Source organism: Ovis aries, chromosome 1 (genome assembly GCF_016772045.2).
Source record: "Ovis aries strain OAR_USU_Benz2616 breed Rambouillet chromosome 1, ARS-UI_Ramb_v3.0, whole genome shotgun sequence".
Lineage (NCBI taxonomy): Eukaryota > Metazoa > Chordata > Mammalia > Artiodactyla > Bovidae > Ovis > Ovis aries.
This window is the reverse complement of record NC_056054.1, coordinates 17,709,345-17,729,367: the sequence shown is the minus strand read 5'-3', so window position 1 is coordinate 17,729,367 and position 20,023 is coordinate 17,709,345. Positions and strand designations below refer to the sequence as shown.

The 20,023-nt window shown below is 42.8% G+C and overlaps 1 protein-coding gene across 1 annotated transcript; it reads right to left on the bottom strand.

Moving 5' to 3' along the window:
• Positions 1 to 11,112: 11,112 nt before the first annotated feature.
• Positions 11,113 to 12,343, bottom strand: LOC101107910 (olfactory receptor 2D2-like). The gene has a single exon (XM_012114622.5). The coding sequence runs from the start codon at positions 12,341 to 12,343 to the stop codon at positions 11,405 to 11,407; it is 939 nt and encodes a 312-aa protein (XP_011970012.2). The 3' UTR covers positions 11,113 to 11,404.
• Positions 12,344 to 20,023: the final 7,680 nt, after the last annotated feature.

Sequence of the window (20,023 nt, the reverse complement as noted above, 5' to 3'; positions counted from 1 at the left end):
TAGGCTTGGATATAGATAATATAAATGCTGCTAATACCTATTAGAACCCTCATAACTATCCAGGGGTTTCCCTGGTGGCTCAGTGGTAAAGAACCCACCTGCCAATGCAGGAGATATGGATTTGATCCCTGGGCCGAGAAGATCCCCTGGAGAAGCAAATGGCAACCACTTCAGTATATTTGCCTGGGGAATCCCATGAACAGAGGAGACTGGTGGGCTACAGTCCACGTCATTACGAAGGGTCAGGCACGCGTTAGCAACTGAACAACAGCAGCACTGTTTTCAAAGACCACATACCTAATTGTGGTATCAATGCTACTAAATCTGTTACTATAGCAACAACCACATATTATTGAACACTTCCTCTTTTTAAAGTTTTTAATTGGAGGAAAATTGCTTTGTAATGTTGTGTCGGTTTTTGCCGTACAACATGAATTAGCCATAATTATGCATACTGAACCTCCTTCCCCTCCCTGTGTCCCACCCCTTGGTCATCAAATTGCCAGGCTGGGCTCCTTGTGCTATAGATAGATACCTGATGAGCAATTTCTCACCAGTTATCTATTTTACACATGATCATTTAAATATATTGATGCTACTTTCTCCATTTGCCCCACTCTCTCCTTCCCTCACTGTGCCCACAACTCCATTCTCTACATCTGTGTCTCCCTTCCTTACCTGTGTATAGGTTCAACAATACCATTTTTCCATGTTCCATATATATGTGTTAATATACAATACTTATTTTTCTACTTCTGACTTATTTCACTCTGTATAACAGGCTCTAGTTTCATCTACCTCACTAGAACTGACTCACATTCATCCTTTTTTATGGCCGAGTAATATTCCATTGTATGTATGCACCACAGCTTCTTTACCCACTCATTTGTAGATGGACATCTAGGTTGCTTCCGTGTCCTGGCTATTGTATAATGTAATTGGCTTTGGGGTACCTGTATCTTTTAGAATTGTGGCCTTCTCAGGGTATGTGCCCAGTAGTGGGATTGCTGAGTCATATGATAGATTTATTCCTAGTATTTTAAGGAATCTCCATACTGTTTTCTGTAATGGCTGTATCAGTTTATATTCCCAACAACAGTGTAGGAGGGTTCCCTTTCTCCACATCCTATCCAGCATTTATTGTTTGTAGATTTTTTTGATGGTGGCCATTCTGACTGGTGTGAGGTAATACCCCACTGTAATTTTGATTTGCCTTTCTCTGATTATTAGGGATGTTGAGCAGCTTTTTATGTGAACATTTACTCTTATCAGATGCTACACTGGGTGCTATACATAATGTAATTAATCCTCAGGACAAGGTAGGTAAGTCACTTGATTTGTCAGCAGACACAGAGAGTTTAAGAGAATTAAATGACTTATTCATACATAGCAAATAAATTGTGTAGTAGGAATCTGAACTTGGATCTTCTAGATTCCAAGTCATTCTACTGTGGCATCTCTGTTGCAATACTGATTTACAGGGTATGTATAGTCAGATGATAGAGTGTCTGCAAGGCCGGGTGTAGGAACCAGGTGGTCAGAGGCCAGGACAGAGGCACAGTCTTCCTTGGACCCACTGGAAGGTTGCTCCCCAGCAACGTACGCTCTTGGATCCTATTGGTATTCTAGGAGAGAAAAGCATCAGGCTAGGTTGGCTTCGTTAACTACTGCAGTTATCTATTTTACACATGATGCCACTCTTTCTTGTGCAACACAGACGGCAAAAGACCAGACAGCCAGACAGACTGGTGGCTGAGTGCAGCCTCGCTGGAAAGGAGCCTGTTTCGTGGGTGGGAGGCAATGACCAACTGTGAGAGATGATCTAGTCTTTCAAGGTAAAATTCAAATTCTGGAGGGTGTGGTGATGAAGGTGAAATTCAGGGCAAGGTGAAGTACAGCTTGGGCACTGGGGGACTTAAGGCCAATGCGGAATATTTTTACCTTGGTAGAGGTCGGTGATGAATCCAGGTCAAGTGACACTTAGTGGTAAAAGGGTATCTGTCTGTAGGAGGATGGCCTGAGCCACTGCATGGGAACTGAGCACAGAACTGGATGAGTCCTGGGATTCTAGAAAGAGCATGTCATCTTAAAACAGGTCCCCAAGGCAAAGACCAAAAAGTCATCCATATAACTGGAACAGGAAGTTGGACAAACCAGCAGCTGAGCATGCCTGGATGTTATCTCAGAGTAATAGGCCAGAATGCTTAGGTCCCCAGAGAAATGGCACATTTATCCACATAAGATGAATTTTAGGCCTAAAAATATCAACGATAGTGCTTATTCCCAGCTATGGGGAGAGAGTAGGCTAGCCAAGGGTGGGATTGGATAGGGTGATCGCATACCCTAGTTTTCATGAGACAGTTATGGTTTCTGCCTATTATAGATCAATTAATTCCTATAATTAGTTAAAACCCTCCCTTTCACTCTCAAAATGTGTCTGAATTTGGACATTGTATGGTTTCCGAGATTAGAAGGCCATGGACCTGGTAGATACCTGATATGGGGCAGCCCTGCCCATGGAACATGCAGTAGATATTGTGTAATATACTCATAAATTTAAAAAAGTTTTAATTGACATAAAGAATCAAAAATTTTATATGGAGTCACAAAAATTTCTGAATTGCCAAAGGAATATTGAGAAAAAGACCAAAACTGGAGATACTACACTCTCTGACTTCAGACTATATACGAAGAAGATAAAAGTACTAATTCTGAAAGATATATGAAACCAATTTTTTATAGCAGTATTATTTATAATATTCAAGATACAGTCATAGATCTTGATATATTTTGTCTCTTGATAATTTGTTCCCTTCTCTGGATATGGTTCTGAAGCCCCAGAAAATACAATGCTTCTCTTTCTTTTGCAACACAGAAAACAAAAGACTAGACAACCGGACAGCCTGGTGGCTGAATGCTGACTCCACTCCTTCCCAGCCGTACGGCCTTGTGCAAATCACTTTCCCTCTCTGAGCTTCATTTTCATCCTATTTAGAATGGAAAGCAGTGCTATGAGTGTTAAAAAGGTACCTGTAAGACGCTTAGCTCAGGTTATGGTACACAGAAGGGGCTCAGTCAGTGGTATGTGTCTTCTGACAGCAAAAAGTGAGCAATATTAAGGGCCAGCCCTGATCTCTGGTGTGACACCCAGACATCCTGTGGTAGGGACAGGAGCCTGGCGGCCCGCATCCACAGTGGAGGACCCCTGCCAGGCCACACGTTTCTCTAGCTAGTGGGAGGAGATGCTGCCTGTGTGGTGGCAATTTCCTTCCTCCCTTAAAGAGAGTGGGCTTCATGAATATGACATTCTTGGGATTTCAAGCAGAGATTTACTGTTCAAGAGGGGACTGCACCTCCTTAAACAGGTAAACAAGTAAGGAGGTTTGTCTAACGTGACAGGCAGTGCTGTGTCAACTGTTTAGTGTTGTTGCCTCACTGAATCCCAATCTGGGTTCAAATCTCCATTTGGTCTGTATTAGAAAATCAGGCAGCAACTGGGCTGCTTCTGAGGTGCTGCTTGAGTAAGCTCCAATAAGGGCCACCATCACCCCGTTAAGGCTCAGCTGCAGGACTGGGTCATATTTGCATCTCAAGATCTAGTCCTCTTCTCAGTCCTGGCCACCCCAGATCCATTGCTGCTTGTGGCCTGGACTGAGCGGGGCCGGGTTTCCCTTGGCTCCAAATGGGGCATTGTGAGGCTGCCTTGGGAAACCCAGCAGACACTTACTTAAGCAGACTTCTCTCTGTCTTGTCTCAGGGGCAAGCCTGCGGGGCAAGCACTCCTCATGAGCAAAGCCCAGGTTTCCCCAGTCTTTCTGCCTGACCCAGCAAATCCCCAACCAGCTGATATGTGAACTCCATACCCTCTTACTTCGTCATCTTGATCTCCTCCCGTCGAAGACTATTCTTTCTTCATGTTTATTTATTTGTTTTCTGTTGTGATCCCCCATCTATCCACTCACTATGTCCATATTTTCCTTTAACAATTCTTTAGTGTGTTTATTAGACAAGCTGTTTTAAAGTTTGTCTGTTAATTTCAATGTCCACATCATTTCTGTGTGTTTCTGTTGACCGTTTTTTCTCTGATTCTGAGTTACTTTCTCCTGCTTCTTTATATGTCTAGTAAATTTGATTTTTTGTAGGGCATTATTTCCACTTAAAAGATGCTACAGAGTTGATAGTCTACATTTTGTTGTTTCCCTTCAAAAAATGTTGAAGTCTATCTGACAGAGCGCTAACTTATTGTCATATCAGTTGGACCCTATTGAGACTTTGCTTTTGGCTCTCACAGTAAATCAGGAGTAACAAGGACTGAATAGCTCTACTCCTGAGATAGAGTTATTTTGGGAGCCTGGAGTATATAGTGAGTTATCTCCACTTTGGATGACAAGTTCAGTGTCCCCCTGCATGGTACAAGCACCTGAATTTTCATTCACTTCACAGACCCAAGTAGTTGTTTCTTCCATGTCTCATTTCACCCTGTGTGTATGCATGTCAGTGACTGGCTAATGGCTGAAGGAGGCCTCTATGTAAATTTCTGGAGTCCCTTTTCTGTAAAGTTTCTTCTTCTCTCAAACCTGTGTTTCACAAATTCCTCACTGTCTCAACAGTGCACAGTTCTGATCTCTGTTTCACCCAGTATAGGGATTGCTGCTCTCTGCTTGGTTTCCGCTTGCTTGTGGCCACTTACTTGTGGTACTCTTGGCCAAAAATCTCTTCTGCATACCTCCTTTTTTTTCAGGAATTACTGTCTTTCTCTGTGTTTTGGACTGAACTGTGTCTGCTCCCTACTGCTCCAATTTCACATGTTGCAGGCCTAGCCACTCAGTATCTCAGAATGTAACCATGTCTGGATATAGGCACTTTTAAGAAATGATTAAAAGGATTCAAGCAAGGCTTCAGGAATACATGAACCATGAACTTCCAGATGTTCAAGCTGGTTTTAGAAAAGGCAGAAGAACCAGAGATCAAATTGCCAACATCCGATGGATCATGGAATAAGCAAGAGAGTTCCAGAAAAACATCTATTTCTGCTTTATTGACTGCCAAAGCCTTGACTGTGTGGATCACAATAAACTGTGGAAAATTCTGAAAGAGATGGGAATACAAGACCACTTGACCTGCCTCTTGAGAAACCTATATATAGGTGAGGAAGCAACAGTTAGAACTGGACACAGAACAACAGACTGGTTTCAAATAGGAAAAGGAGTACATCAAGGCTGTATATTGTCACCCTGCTTATTTAACTTATATGCAGAGTACATCATGAGAGACACTGGGCTGGAAGAAACACAAGCTGGAATCAAGATTGCCAGGAGAAATATCAACAACCTCAGATAGCAGATGACACCACCCTTATGGCAGAAAGTGAAGAGGAACTAAATAGCCTCTTGATGAAAGTGAAAGAAGAGAGTGAAAAAGTTGGCTTAAAGCTCAACATTCAGAAAATGAAGATCATGGCATCTGGTCCCATCACTTCATGGGAAATAGATGGGGAAACAGTGGAAACAGTGTCAAACTTTATTTTTTGGGCTCCAAAATCACTGCAGATGGTGATTGCAGCCATGAAATTAAAAGACGCTTACTCCTTGGAAGGAAAGTTATGACCAACCTAGATAACATATTCAAAAGCAGAGACATTATTTTGCCAACAAAGGTCCATCTAGTCAAGGCTATGGTTTTTCCAGTGGTCACGAATGGACATGAGAGTTGAACTGTAAAGAAAGCTGAGTGCCAAAGAATTGATGCTTTTGAACTGTGGTGTTGGAGAAGACTCTTGAGAGTCCCTTGGACTGCAAGGAGATCCAACCAGTCTATCGTAAAGGAGATCAGTCCTGAGTGGTCGTTGGAAGGACTGATGCTGAAGCTGAAACTCCAATGCTTTGGTCACCTCATGTGAAGAGTTGACTCATTGGAAAAGACCCTGATGCTGGGAGGGATTGGGGGCAGGAGAAGAAGGGGATGACAGAGGATGAGATGGCTGGATGGCATCACCGATTCGATAGACATGAGTTTGGATAAACTCCAGGAGTTAGTAATGGACTTGGAGGCCTGGCGTGCTGCAATTCATGGGGTTGCAAAGAGTTGGCATGACTGGAGTGACTAAAATGAACTGAACTGAACTGAACTGAAGAAATAATTAAATCAAATTGAGAACTTGACTGCGTACTCTCAAAGGCAACAGGTTCCCAACGAGCTTTTTAAATGTTCCCCTGTTATGGCCTGTTAAATGACTGGATCTGGGGCTTCTCAGATCTTCCTGTAAGCTCTGACTTCTCTACCTTTGCCCAGTGATTCATGATGAATGAATAGTGATTTTACTCTGATCCTCCAATGCCCCTTCCAGGTCTTTACTTCCCCAGTGCTTGGGACAATTGTGTAAGGTCTAATTCTTAAAGTAGATTTTTCTTTTTTTACCCATAGCATGTGCAGTGGCTATCTTTTTAAGGGAACACTGACTGTTACATATAGTAAGCCTATGCAGGGCTAGCCTGCTTGGCATGGCCTTGTAGCAGCCACTCTTCTGTCTGGTGCAAACCTTGGACCACCTGAATTTAACCAAAATGGTAGTACTTCTGATCTTGCAAAGCTTCTTGGACTCTGAACTGCTGCTGCTGCTGCTGCTAAGTCGCCTCAGTCGTGTCTGACTCTATGCGACCCCATAGACGGCAGCCCACCAGGCTCCACCATTCCTCGGATTCCCCAGGGAAGAATACTAGAGTGGGTTGCCATTTCCTTCTCCAATGCATGGAAGTGAAAAGTGAAAGTGAAGTTGCTCAGTTGTGTCCAACTCTTCGTGACCTCATGGACTGCAGCCCACCAGGCTCCTCTGTCCATGGGATTCTCCAGGCAAGAGTACTGGAGTGGGTTGCCATTGCCTTCTCCAGGACTCTGAACTAGAGGAGCTAATTGGGAGCTGGTCCTTGCAGGTCACTGGTGCCTGGCTATCAGATACTACTTACTCAGTACCAGTGACACTTTAATGTGGGGACAGCATCTGTTGTGTTCATCAGAAGCAGAACCTAGCACTTTCTGTGATCACCACTCCCATTGCCGGGGGCCAGTGAGAGGAACTCCGCCCATGGCAAAGGTCATGAGGAAGGAGGCTTGGCATATGCAAAGGCGTGATCAAGCCTCAGGAAACCCCCTGTTCCCGAGCATCTAACCCCAAAACCAGAGTCTGTTTTATGCTCTCACCTACACCTCTGACTTTACGGGGGGCTCTCCCCATAACCGTTTCTCTCGGAGAAGGAGTAAACGTGCAGCTCCAAGGCAATAAAAATTCTTGGGCGTGACAAGAGTGTTTCAGCTTACGGACTCCTCTGAAGGTGATCTAGCCCACCTGTATAGGTTCGTCCGGCCACATGTGATTGTTTACAGCCTCCCAACCTGAGAGGCATGAGATGTTTTAGACTTACTAAAGGCAAATTCTTTTGGGGAGTTAGAAATTATTAGTATGATGGGTTGGTTAGGAATTATATTGGTGAAGGGTTCTTCATTTGTTGTGTCAATAATTGCTGCTAATTCCCTGCTCTGGGTGGGACAAGGATGTCTCAGGTCAAACCTCTCTGCTGACAGACTAGCTTGCGTGACAGCATTATCCATACTCCTGCCACATGATTGTTTACTACCTCTCAACCGTAAACAGCACAGAGAGTTTTGGAGTATTTTGAGAGTCTTAATTAGCATAGGACTTTTTCTTCTTGTTGAGTCAATGATTGCCGCCAGGCCTCCATATCCTTAGGCACCTGGGAATATATTAATCAATACATTTGGACCATAGAAAAGGAAATATAGTAGCTTTTGATGTTAGCAATACTAGACTTTTTGAGTTAATGGATTTTCTCTTTTGTAATAGATCACTGTACTTTGTTATAAATCACTGTGTCCTTGCTATGTAAGAATGTAACTTTATCATATCTTAAGACTAAATAGATCTTAAGGGGAGCATTGGTGAAAGGATTTTCATTTGTTGGGCTGATGTTCGCTGCTAAATCTCCATGTTCCCTACCCTTATAATGAATATAACTAACATATAAGAGAAATAAGTATTAACCTTTAAGCATATAGGAGAAATAAGTATTAACCTTTAAGATTAATCATGTTAACCTTGGGTTAAATAAATTCCTTTCTTGATTGTAACTCACTACACCCTCACCCTATAGGAATGTAACTTTATTTGGAGGGTGGTGCCTGGTTTAAGAAAAAACACCCTTGGAAGAAATAAGTTTTTGGTTATCAGAAAGGAAGGATCACAAAATGTCAGCAGGTCTCACTCATGGCCAGAAGATGATGTAATATCCCTAAAACCATTTTTATACATTTACGTGAAGCACCTGATTTTAAAGGTCAGGGCTGCTGACCCCCGCGTGACTCTGTATTCATCCCTATGTGTAACAAAAGGTATATAAGCAAACCCAAAAATAAAGAAATCGGATCAGTTTCCGGAAAGACTGATTCCTCCATGTCGCTTCTTTCTTGCTCCCGTTTTTCTGGCTGAATTCCCATCTGGAGCATGGATGCTATTCCACGTAATCCAAGTTATTCAGCCTCTTTTTCTCCACTAATCTTCCTACTACACTATCCATTTCTAATCTCTCTATATCTGTGATTAAATATGTATTTTTCCAAAGACACCGACTCCGACCCCCACCTTCGAATCACCCTGGATCCACCGGGGCTGGACCCCGGCACCCATCACCTGCTAGTAGCCAGGAGATAATTATGCATCCCATTAGAGACACAGAGGAATCTATAACTGCAACCAGTTTTGATAGGTACCACTCTGGGAACAGGTGAGGACTCTCTGTAAGAGGAAAGTAATGGAGGAAGGGGTGATGTGCCTGGTGCTCCTGCTCTGCAAATCTCTAGTAATCCTGACCCTCAGAGCTGGAGACAGTGTTAGAGGTCATCCAGGTAGGTCTCCTGGGCTCTGTGGGCCTCATCTCTGCAGACTTCTTGAGCGAGTTCAGAGTGAATGACTGTTTCCATGACTCCATTTGGTAGCCTTCTGGTGAGTATGAGTATATCTGGGATTGAGTTGAAATCTAATTTGCTGATTTTTCAGCAATCAGTTGACTTTTTGTTTGACCTCACATTCAAACTGAGTTGAACTTAGACTATAATCATGGCTGACTGCATAGAAATAAACTTTTTTTTTCTTCCCTGCAATGCTCTGGCCACAGACTGGGCCTTGGGAAAGTCCTGGCTGCCATACAATCAGGGACTCAGCTAATTACTATCGCATGGTTGTGTGAAATATGCATATGCTTTTTAGGTCAACCTGTACTCCCATTGTGTTATGTTAGTCGCTCAGTTGTCTCTGACTCTTTGCGACTGCATGGACTGTAGTCCACCAGGCTCCTCTGTCCGTGGTATTTTCCAGGCAAGAATAGTGGAGTGGGTTGCCCTTTCCTTCTCCAGGGGATCTTCCCCAAGCAGGGACTGAACTTGTGTCTCTGCACTTGTGCATTGGCAGGCAGATTCTATACCACTGTGCCACCTGGGAAGCCCTATTTAAGTGAAGTGGAAGTCACTCAGTCATGTCTGACTCTGCGACCCCATGGACTGTACAGTCCATGGAGTTCTCCAGACCAGAATACTGAAGTGGGTAGCCTTTCCCTTCTCCAGGGGATCTTCGCAACCCAGATTCGAACCCACTTCTCCTGCATTACAGGCAGATTCTTTACCAGCTGAGCTATCAGGGAAGCTCATACGCCAATTAGCAATGTATAAAAATCAGTGTTTTATTGTTTTCTGGCCACCTCTGGCTATTGTTTAAAAATTCTTCCAGTTTGTAAAGGTGAAAAAGCGGTATCTCATTGGTATTTTAATTTGCATTTCTTTGGTGCCTATAGTGGTTTGATTTTCCCATATGTTTATTGTTACTTGGGCATCTTTTAAATAATGTGTTCATATCTGTTTCCAATTTTCCTGAGCATCTGTATTTTTTTTTTACCAATTTGTTAGAGGCCCTCTGTGTTAATGCTTTTCTTCACATGTCTGTAAATATTTTGAGCTTTATGCCCTGTCTTGTTATTTTCCCATAATTTTGCTTTATTATTTATGCAGCACTCTGGCTCCTGGACAGCAGGGTTAAGTAATATCTTTAGGGACATTGTGAACTTGCACCCTTGGCATGGAATCTGGCCTTTCATGGAAGGGACGGACATTCATATTATATTTTTTGGCCAGCCTAGCTGATTTTTTTTTCTGTAAAGAGTTTCATAGGCAGTGTACATCAGCAAGAAGCTAGGAAAACAGAACCCAAAGGGTCTGCATGGTAGTTTATGGGACATGTTTCTAGAACCACATGGGAATTGCTTTGTTGGTTGGTAAAGTTCCTGTGACAGCAAGTAGTCAGTAAATACGGGTGATGCCCAGACCGGTGAAGCCTGGGGGACAAAGCAATCATGTTTGTAAACATTCTATGAAAAATAAACATATTTTCAGAGAAAATCTCTTTTAAAAAATGGGAGCTGAGCAAAAACCTCCCCACTTAATTTTTAACTGAACTCCTTTTTTTTCATTGATGCATTATAGTTGTTCCTCTCCTCTCTAATTTCCTACATCCTTAAGGGGACAGAATCCCTTTTCCTTGAGATTACCTAAGAGAAGCTATAGTTTTCAAAAATGGACATTATTAGAAACAAGGAGAAAAGGGAAATCAAGAGGTATAAATCTACAAAAGAACAACAACAACAAAAAAAGGTCATAAAAGAGAATTTTCAACTTTCTAAGATAACTTCAACTGACCCCAGATGCTCTAACTGACACAGTTTGTAGATGGGTTATATAGGTTAATTTCCTTTTTCTCAAGTCCCTCTGCACCTTAAGAAGCTCCACTTTACAGTTTCTGAGTTTCTTCTTCTTCCATTCTTCCCCACCACCAGCTTCCCCGCCCCCCACACCCCCACTTTTCTCTTTAGGGATCCAGCAACTTCCACAGGTCAGGAAGATCATTGCCGTTTAAGGATTGATAATTCATTGCTAGTAAAATTAACATTTGCCAAAAGAAATTATCTATGCCATGCTCTGTACATTTTGTGTAATATCTCGTTTAATCATTGCAATTTCTCTCTGAGGAGAGATACAAACCTTTGAGGAGTTAAATGTGTTGCAAGAATTCACATGCCTAGTAACTGGTAAATCCAAGTCTCTCATCTTCGTCTCTCTGGCACTAGAGTCCAGGCTCTTAACAACTGTGTTGGATCTTCCCAATCATATTTGTCTCAGACTACAATGCCAGAGAAAATGCTGATGATCAAGCACCTTGTTCTCTCCCACTGGGCCGGGCTGAAGAGTTAGCTTTATGAAGACCATCTCTTCAGGACTGGTAGAAGAGTCTTCAGGGCGAGTGTGCACCCTTCATTGTATGGCTCCCCACATCCTCATCTTTAGAGAGTCACTCTGGGGCCCTGCCCCTGCCCACCAATTTGAGGAAGGCCCTGTTCACATCCTTGTTCCTCAGGCTGTAGATGACAGGGTTGAGGAAGGCTGTGGCAATGTTGTAGAAAAGGGCCATTTTCTTGCCACTGTTTGACAAGGAGTCAGAGCCAGGGCTCATGTACGTGACGATGCATGGAATCGCAAACATGGTGACCACGGTGATGTGGGAGGCACAGGTGGAGAAGGCCTTGACCCGCCCCTGGGCTGAGCGGATCTTCATGATGGTGGCAAAGATGTTGACATAGACAAGGACAATCAAGGAGAGCGGGACCACAATGACATTGAAGCCGGTGATGAAGTCCACCAAATCATTGAGGGAAGTGTCTGCACAGGCCAGCTTCAGGACTGCAGGGACCTCACAGAAGTAGTGGTCAATTTCATTAGGGCCACAGTAGGGAAGACGCATAGCAAAGAAGGTATAGGATAGACCACCCACTACACCATAGGCTGCACAGATGCCCACCATGAGGAGGCACACCCAGCGGCTCATGATGACCTTATACGGGAGAGGGTGGCAGATGGCCATGTACCTGTCCACCGACATGATGGAGAAAAGCCAGGACTCAGTGATCCCAAAGAAGAGGAAGAGGTACATCTGGGCCACACATCTTGCAAAAGAGACGGCTCTCTTCTTGCTGAGAATATGCACGAGCATCTGGGGCACAGTCGTGGTGGTGTAGCGCACGTCCAGCATGGAGAGGACACTGATGAAGAAGTACATGGGCGTGTGGAGGCGTGTGTCCTGGTGGATGAGGGTGATGAGGAGGCTGTTGCTCACAAGGATCAGCAGGTAGAAGACTAGAAAGAAGGTGAAGAGCAGAGGATCGGTCCTGGGGCTCGAGGCAAAGCCCAAGAGGATGAATTCTGTCACAGTGGACTGGTTGAGTTCCTGCATTGTGCCCGGCCTGTGTAAAGAGTTTGGGAAATATATAATATTTGGGGTTTTGGTGCCAACGAATTTTCACTCATTTTTCATTTGTTTCCTAACAGGAATTTTGGATTATTAGATGGGGGCACTACTGAATGCATCCCCATAGTAGTTTTGTTAGGGGAAGCACACTGACTGAAGCTGCCCACCCTGGTCAGGCACCATAGTAACTATTTACATGAGTTGTTTTAACCAGGAGGTCCTGGTAAGGAACATGCAACTAATAAGCCACCACCAACCAGAAGAGTTCAGGAAAGGTCAAAAGGAGACACCACACATCTGACCACCTCCCAGAATCCTTCTATCTGGCATCTATCTTGGTTGAACAAGGCATGCTCCACCAGGAAGGATTCTGAGCCAGAATGGCTAAAGACAACCCGAAAACTAATCCATCACTATAAAACCCAAGTCTATGAGCCATGTGGCAGAGCTGTTCTCCTGGGTTCCCTTACCCTACTGCTCTCCACTCAGGTCGCCTTTCCCAATAAAATCTCTTGCTTTGTCTTCATATGTGTCCCCTTGGACAATTCATTTCTGAGTGTTAGACGAGCCCAGTTTCGGGCCCTGGAAGGGGTCCCCCTTCCTGCAACAGTTTGAGTGGTGTCGGGGTTTCGTTCAGTCGTAAGCTGAGGGGCATAGTGATGAAATGGTGAAGACTGAGTCTGGGAAATGCTGTGTGCTGTGTTCCTTCCTGTTCCTCCCTTTCTCAAGCTAGCTTTGCTTTTCTCTCTATTATTCATCCCATTTTCCATTTTCTCTTGGGACAACAGAGGTTGTTTAGCCTCGATTAAAGATCAGAGCTAAGACTATTACACTCATCATTTATGTTGAGGTTTTTATCACTGTTATGATTACCACTGAGGTTAGAATTGGGAATTCAAATCAATGCTATGTAGATTAAAGTTTATAGTTAATATTCAAGATTTAACTTTTCCTGGTGAAAGAAACTTTACTGGTGTTCAGTAACTATGTCATTGATTCAACACGTTTTTACCAAATGCCTACTATTTGTTATAAATCAGAGGGGCAAAGAAGAGTTATAAATAATATGGGTGGAAAAGTGATTTCACACAGTTAAATATGTTAAAGAGTTAAATGCAAAGAATAAAAGTGTAAGGCAACCTAAGAGAAAATATATGAGTGAGTATTTATTTTATGATGTGACAGAGAAAGGCCTTTAAGCATCACTTGAAGGTTCCAAGTCCTTCAGCCTCTTAGTGTTGACCCCTTTCCCTCTAATAAGCAAACAAAGCTGCACAGCCCTCATCTGACCTGTTCCATATTTCCCTAATATTGTGAGGGATTCTTGTGTATCCCTGGTCATTTTGCTTCCTAATCCTCACTCTCATTGACTCCTCAACTCCCCTTGTTGCCTTCCTCATGGAGTACTGACCTTCAGTGGTTCATCCTTATTCTCCTTCTCCGTTATGCCCCTAAACCTCACCAACACAAGGATGTTATTTGCAAGACTTGTCCTGGATGTATGGATAAAAGGAAGATGACTTACAATGCAGCACAGATGAGAAAACTATTTTTTAAATGAACATTTAATGTTGCAAAGTCCCTAAGTTATCTGTGCAGCAGTTTTTCCTCTCTAGCCTCCAGCCATCTGCATGTGATTGGAGACTGGTCTTCTTCCTGGAACCTTCTCCCATCTCCCCTTGTTTTCTTGTTCTAGGACTCTCCTTACTCCCATTACTGGGGCAACCAGCCATAAATCCAATTCCTTTAACTCATTGCTTTCAGACTTCCTTGTGATTCAGAATCACCTGGAGAGCTTGTCAGATGCTCCTGCACTTCATACAGAGTTTTGATTTGGAAAGTCTTGGGTGGAGGTTGAGAATTTGCATTTCTACAAGTTCCCAGGTAATGCAGATGGTGGGTCCACACTTTGAGAACCGACCTACTTAATTGTAAAGAGTAATTTGGTTCTATCTCAATTTCCCTGTCTCTATATTATACTCAAGCTGCTCACATTCGCCCTGCCTAAATGCCAATACTTTCTTGCTTTCTTGTGAGCATAAAAATAAAGGAAGAAATGTAAGAAAAACATGAATATTTTTGGCTATATAATAACTTATGTATAATAACTTATGTAAGTTAAAAAATGAATAATAGTTGTTGCATATGTGTAATACAAGTGATTGATATCATTAGAATATAAAGGTCTCTTCTTTGTAAGGAAAAAACTCATAACCAAGAATGAGATATTAATAATCAATGCACAAGAGATTAATGAAAAAATGAATCCACCAAAGTTTAAACTTCCTAATAATTAAAGACTGCAAATTAAAACATCAAGGAAATAGTTTTTAACCTGACATAAGCAAAAAATTCTTTTAAAGTGATGATGCCTGGCATTGACCAGTTTGCAGTAAATGAGAAATTCTTGTATATTGATTTGGAAATTCATATGAGAAATAAATTACTCTGTTCTTCTGCAGGAAAATGTGATAGCATGTAATTTCACCTTTAAGAATATTGCATATGGAAAAATGAGAGATGTGGGGAGAGATTTTCATCAAGGATGTTTAATTGCAGAATTACTTTTAATGGGGAAAACTGGATATAACTTAAATGTCTTATAATAGGAGACTGGTTAAATAATTTATGATCTATTGATATGATTGAATACCTGATAGCCTTTAAAATAATATTTTGGAGACTATTTTGCATTGTGGAGAAATGCTCCAACAGATCGTTAAAAAGCAGACTAAATCCTAACAGTATACAAATTTATATCCACAGCATAAAAATTAGAAAGAAATATACCAAAACCTTACAGGGGTCATTTCTGGTGGTTAGATTTACAGGTGATATTTATTACTTAAAATTCTCTGAGCTTTCCAAATTTCATGCAATAAACATAAATAATTTTTATAATAAGGAATAAAATTCAAGTGGTACTTTGAATTTGGAATATATAAGGATTTGGGTTCTTCATTCAGACTAGTTAGGTGAAAGAGTGGATCTGAGAGAGGAAGATGAGAGATGGAGAAAGACATGCTGAGCCTAGACAAGACTGGAGGAGATTGAAAGGAAGTGTATCCTGTTGTCTGAGCTCATCCCCTCCACCGAGCTATGCTTGGGAATCAGCTTATATAGTTTAATACAAGTACATTTGCTGCTTAAGGTAAAAGTGTTTTGGATAGGATATAGGTCCTGAGTGATGGAGATCCTTGAATGAGCTCCCTCATGATGAGAAGCTGCCCAGTTTTTACCTCCAGCTTGTACCTTCAGGGTGAGGGCAAAGGGGATGTGGTGACAGGCCTCTGCCCCCCCCCCCCCAGGATTCCTTGCCCTAAGATGAGTTTGTGTATTTGTCCTAATTTTTTTATTCTACACTTTGTGCTGTGCTTGCTAAGTTGTTTCAATCGTGTCTGAATCTGTGTGACCCTATGGAGTGTAGCCCACGAGGCTCCTCTGTCCATGGGATTCTCCAGACAAGAAAACTGGAGTGGGTTGCCATGCCCTCCTCCAGGGGATCTTCCTGACCCAGGGATCAAACCTGTGTCTCTTATGTCTGCTGCATTGGCAGGTGGGTTCTTTACCATTAGGGCCACATGAGTAAGTGAAAGTCACTCAGTCATGTCCAACACTTTGTGACCCCATGGACTGTATAGCCCACCAAGATCCTCTATCCATGAAACTCTCCCAGCAAGAATACTGGAGTGGGTAGCCATTCCCTTCTCCAGGGATCTTCCCAACCCAGGATTGAACTCAGGTCTCCCACATGGCAGGCAGATTCTTTACCATCTGAGCCACCAGAGAAGCCCCATATATTTATCTTCTACTACATACCTACCCTTCTGCAGCACAGGTGGAGAAACAAAAGGCTCAATGTAGTTTTGAATTTTTACTTTTGCCATTTACTGCCATGATTCTGAGTAGGTAACTATTTCTTATCTGTAAAAAAAGAGAGAGAGAGAGGTTTATTACAATAATATATGATTCTTTCAAGGTCTGAAAATATGTTTTCTCCTCTCTTCCCTTTTCCTTAACTCTTCCCCCACCACACACACCCTCCCCCAGCATCAGCACAAACCTTCAAGTGCTAAGAATGACCCAGAGAAACAGATAAAAATTAGAAAGCAACAGATGTAGAGGAAATGATTGGAAAAGATAGAGAGGCCCCAGAAGGGAGGAAGAGACACAAACATATGTGGCAGGAAGACAGAGAGAGGCATAAACCAAAATTTGAGGGATGGGGGATACACAAGGAGAGAAGAAAACGGATGCTGGGAGGGTGATTAACATCAACAGAAGGAGAAGGAGATGGCTCAGGGTTCCAGTGGCAGATACAGAGAAGCACTGCAAGGGCAGATCCTTGTGAGTCAAAGGATGATGCTGCAGGCAAATCCAGACCATAGCAAGCAGTAAACAGACATCAAGAGGGAAAGAAAGTCACAGAGTGAGCTGAAGACCCAGTTAGAGAGAACACCAGAGCTACACAATCAGAAAGTGAATCAGAGAGATGGATGAAATCTTTGGAGGCGGAGAAGCCCAGAGACAGCAAACAGAAAAAGAGGCAGGAGGAGACAAAAGAAGAGGGATAGAGATAACAAAGAGAAGGAGAGGCAGAGATGGGGAGATAATAACAGACCCAGAGACAGAGGAAGGAAAGGATGGACACACAGAGAGAAAGAGGCAGAGACAACCATGGAAACTCTCACATAGACATGAGGAGAGACACTGAGATGAACAGGAACTGTGAACCAGGTCCTATCCAGAGCTCCTGGCAAGACTGGGCATGGGGGGTCAGCCGCAGCCTGGCTTGCTCCCCAGAATGGTTGTGGGCACTGCTGTCCAGAGATTATAACTCTGCTGGGAAGGGGGCTGTGGGCAGAGCTCCCTCAGACTCAGGAGATCACTCCTGAGTAACATGTGGCCCCAGAGCTAAGTTCCTGCAGCCCCTTCCTGCTGGGAAGGAAGCACTAGGTTCTTGGAAGCACCACAGGAGTTCAGTCCTGCCTGGTGGGAAAGAAACTTCAGGCTCCATTCTTCCTGAGCATGAGAAGGTCCCCTGCCCACACACAGCCCAGGGGCACTAGAGTTACATTTGGTTCTTGGCCCAGTGTTTCCCCACTGGAGCCAGAATGGGGTTTGGGCTGAAAGCTGGGAGACACAGGGGAGAGGCTAATGAGAGTGGAGCCCATCTGTGGAGGCTGGCTTCTGAGAAAGGCAGTCTCCTTAGGTGGGGGCACCAGGCACATTCCAGCCCTCACTCCCCAGATGAAGTCCCGTCTTTCTCCTCCTTACTAGCCTTCTTCCTGGGTGATGGTTGCTCTCCTGCTCCCTACTGTTCTGATCCTGACCCCAGTGTGGAGTCCACCTCAGCACCGATCAGGTCCTGAAGGCCTCTTCCTCCACTGGAGGGGAGCTCAGGGTTTTGGTGATATGACTTCAGCTCCTCTGAGAACCTCAGGGCTGAAGGTCTGTGCCTGCTTCCCACCCCAGGGGGCTCCTCACAACTGTGGAGGGCTGTTCCTCTCCCACATTCCCCTGGCCCAGCCTGGAACTCATCTCCTAGGCTGCCCACCCCAAGCAACCAGGATTTCCATTTCTGTGATTCATTTCCCTTCTCAAGTGGCAGGGCCTGGATTCAAAGAGCAGACTGTGGGGTCAGTAAGCATTCCCACAGCTGCCACAGCTGGATTTCTATCCAGCAACTCTGCCTTTGTTCCCCCTCCTTCAGAGTCCTCACAAGTTTCCGTCTGGGAAATTAAGTCTCAGCTCCTTAGTCCAGCGGCCAAAACACTTCCTGCTCTGAATCTTGTCCACCTCCCAGCCTCTTCTCTTGCAATTCAATGAAATCATTGACATATATTCATCTAAGAGAAAGCATAAGAATAGATTCATAAGTTTATTAAGAATTCTATTCATTTGAAGTCATTATTCGTTTATATCAATCAAAACGTGAAAAAACATTTTTTTCAACAGTGAAAACAAATGAAAATGGAAAAATGTTAAAACCTATACTGAGTGAATAAATCACATGACAGAAGAATAAATACTGTGTAATTCAATGTTAAAAATCATGGAAACAAAAAATAAATTGTTTAAGAATTGTGCTATTTTTCTTAAAAATATTTATAAAGACAATTTTTAAAAATTTAGACCCTGAGTTTTTAACTGTAGTTATCTACAAGTCTAAAGTAATGGGTATTTGTTTGTATCTATTATAAAAATTTTAAAATAAACATATATGACTTTTGCAAAAAAAAACAAATAATAAACTGAGAAGATATTTTCAGTGCATGTAACAGACAAAGAATATTATCCAATATATAATAAATTACAAATTAAGAAAAGGTAAACAGTATCTTACATTCACTGAATGCTTACTATTTGTTTTTTATTATGATAAATGCTTTACACTTGAGAGGGTAACAGGCAGGAAGGCTAGGGGTCTCCAAAAGCAGGAAATAGGCTGCAAGGGTTAGACATTTTTTCTCTCTCTCTTAAGCAGCAGGAGGAAACAAACAGGTGTCAGATTTTAAGCATCACTATGAACAAAGCTAGTGGAAGTGATGGAATTCCAGTTGAGCTATTTCAAATCCTGGAAGATGATGCTGTGAAAGTGCTACACTCAATATGCCAGCAAATTTGGAAAACTCAGCAGTGGCCACAGGACTGGAAAGGGTCAGCTTTCATTTCAATCCCAAAGAAAGGCAATGCCAAAGAATGTTCAAACTACCACACAATTGCACTCATCTCACACACTAGTAAAGTAATGCTCAAAATTCTCCAAGCCAGGCTTCAGCAATACGTGAACTGTGAACTTCCAGATGTTCAAGCTGGATTTAGAAAAGGCAGAGGAACAAGAGATCAAATTGCCAACATCCACTGGATGATGGAAAAAGCAAGAGAGTTCCAGAAAAAACATCTATTTCTGCTTCATTGACTATGCCAAAGCCTTTGACTGTGTGGATCACAATAAACTGTGGAAAATTCTGAAAGAGATGGGGATACAGACCACCTGACCTGCCTCTTGAGAAATCTGTATGCAGGTCAGGAAGCAACAGTTAGAACTGGACATGGAACAACAGACTGGTTCCAAATAGGAAAAGGAGTACATCAAGGCTGTATATTGTCACCCTGCTTATTTAATTTGTATGCAGAGTACATCATGCAAAACGTTGGGCTGTAAGAAGCACAAACTGGAATCAAGATTGCCAGGAGAAATATCAATCACCTCAGATATGCAGATGACACCACCCTTATGGCAGAAAGTGAAGAGGAACTAAAAAGCCTCTTGATGAAAGTGAAAGAGGAGAGTGAAAAAGTTGGCTTAAAGCTCAACATTCATAAAACGAAGATCATGTCATCTGGTCCCACCACTTCATGGGAAATAAATGGGGAATCAGTGGAAACAGTGTCAGACTTTATTTTGGGGGGCTCTCAAATCACTACAGATGGTGATTGCAGCCATGAAATTAAAAGACACTTCCTCCTTGGAAGGAAAGTTATGACCAACCTAGACAGCATATTAAAATTGGACATATTACTTTGCCAACAAAGGTCCATCTAGCCAAGGCTATGGTTTTTCCAGTGGTCATGTATGGATGTGAGAGTTGGACTGTGAAGAAAGCTTAGTGCCAAAGAATAGATGCTTTTGAACTATGGTTTTGGAGAAGACTCTTAAGA

Excerpts from the sequence above, each read along its gene's own strand:
- LOC101107910 (XM_012114622.5), bottom strand. The coding sequence starts at position 12,343 with ATGCAGGAACTCAACCAGTCCACTGTGACAGAATTCATCCTCTTGGGC.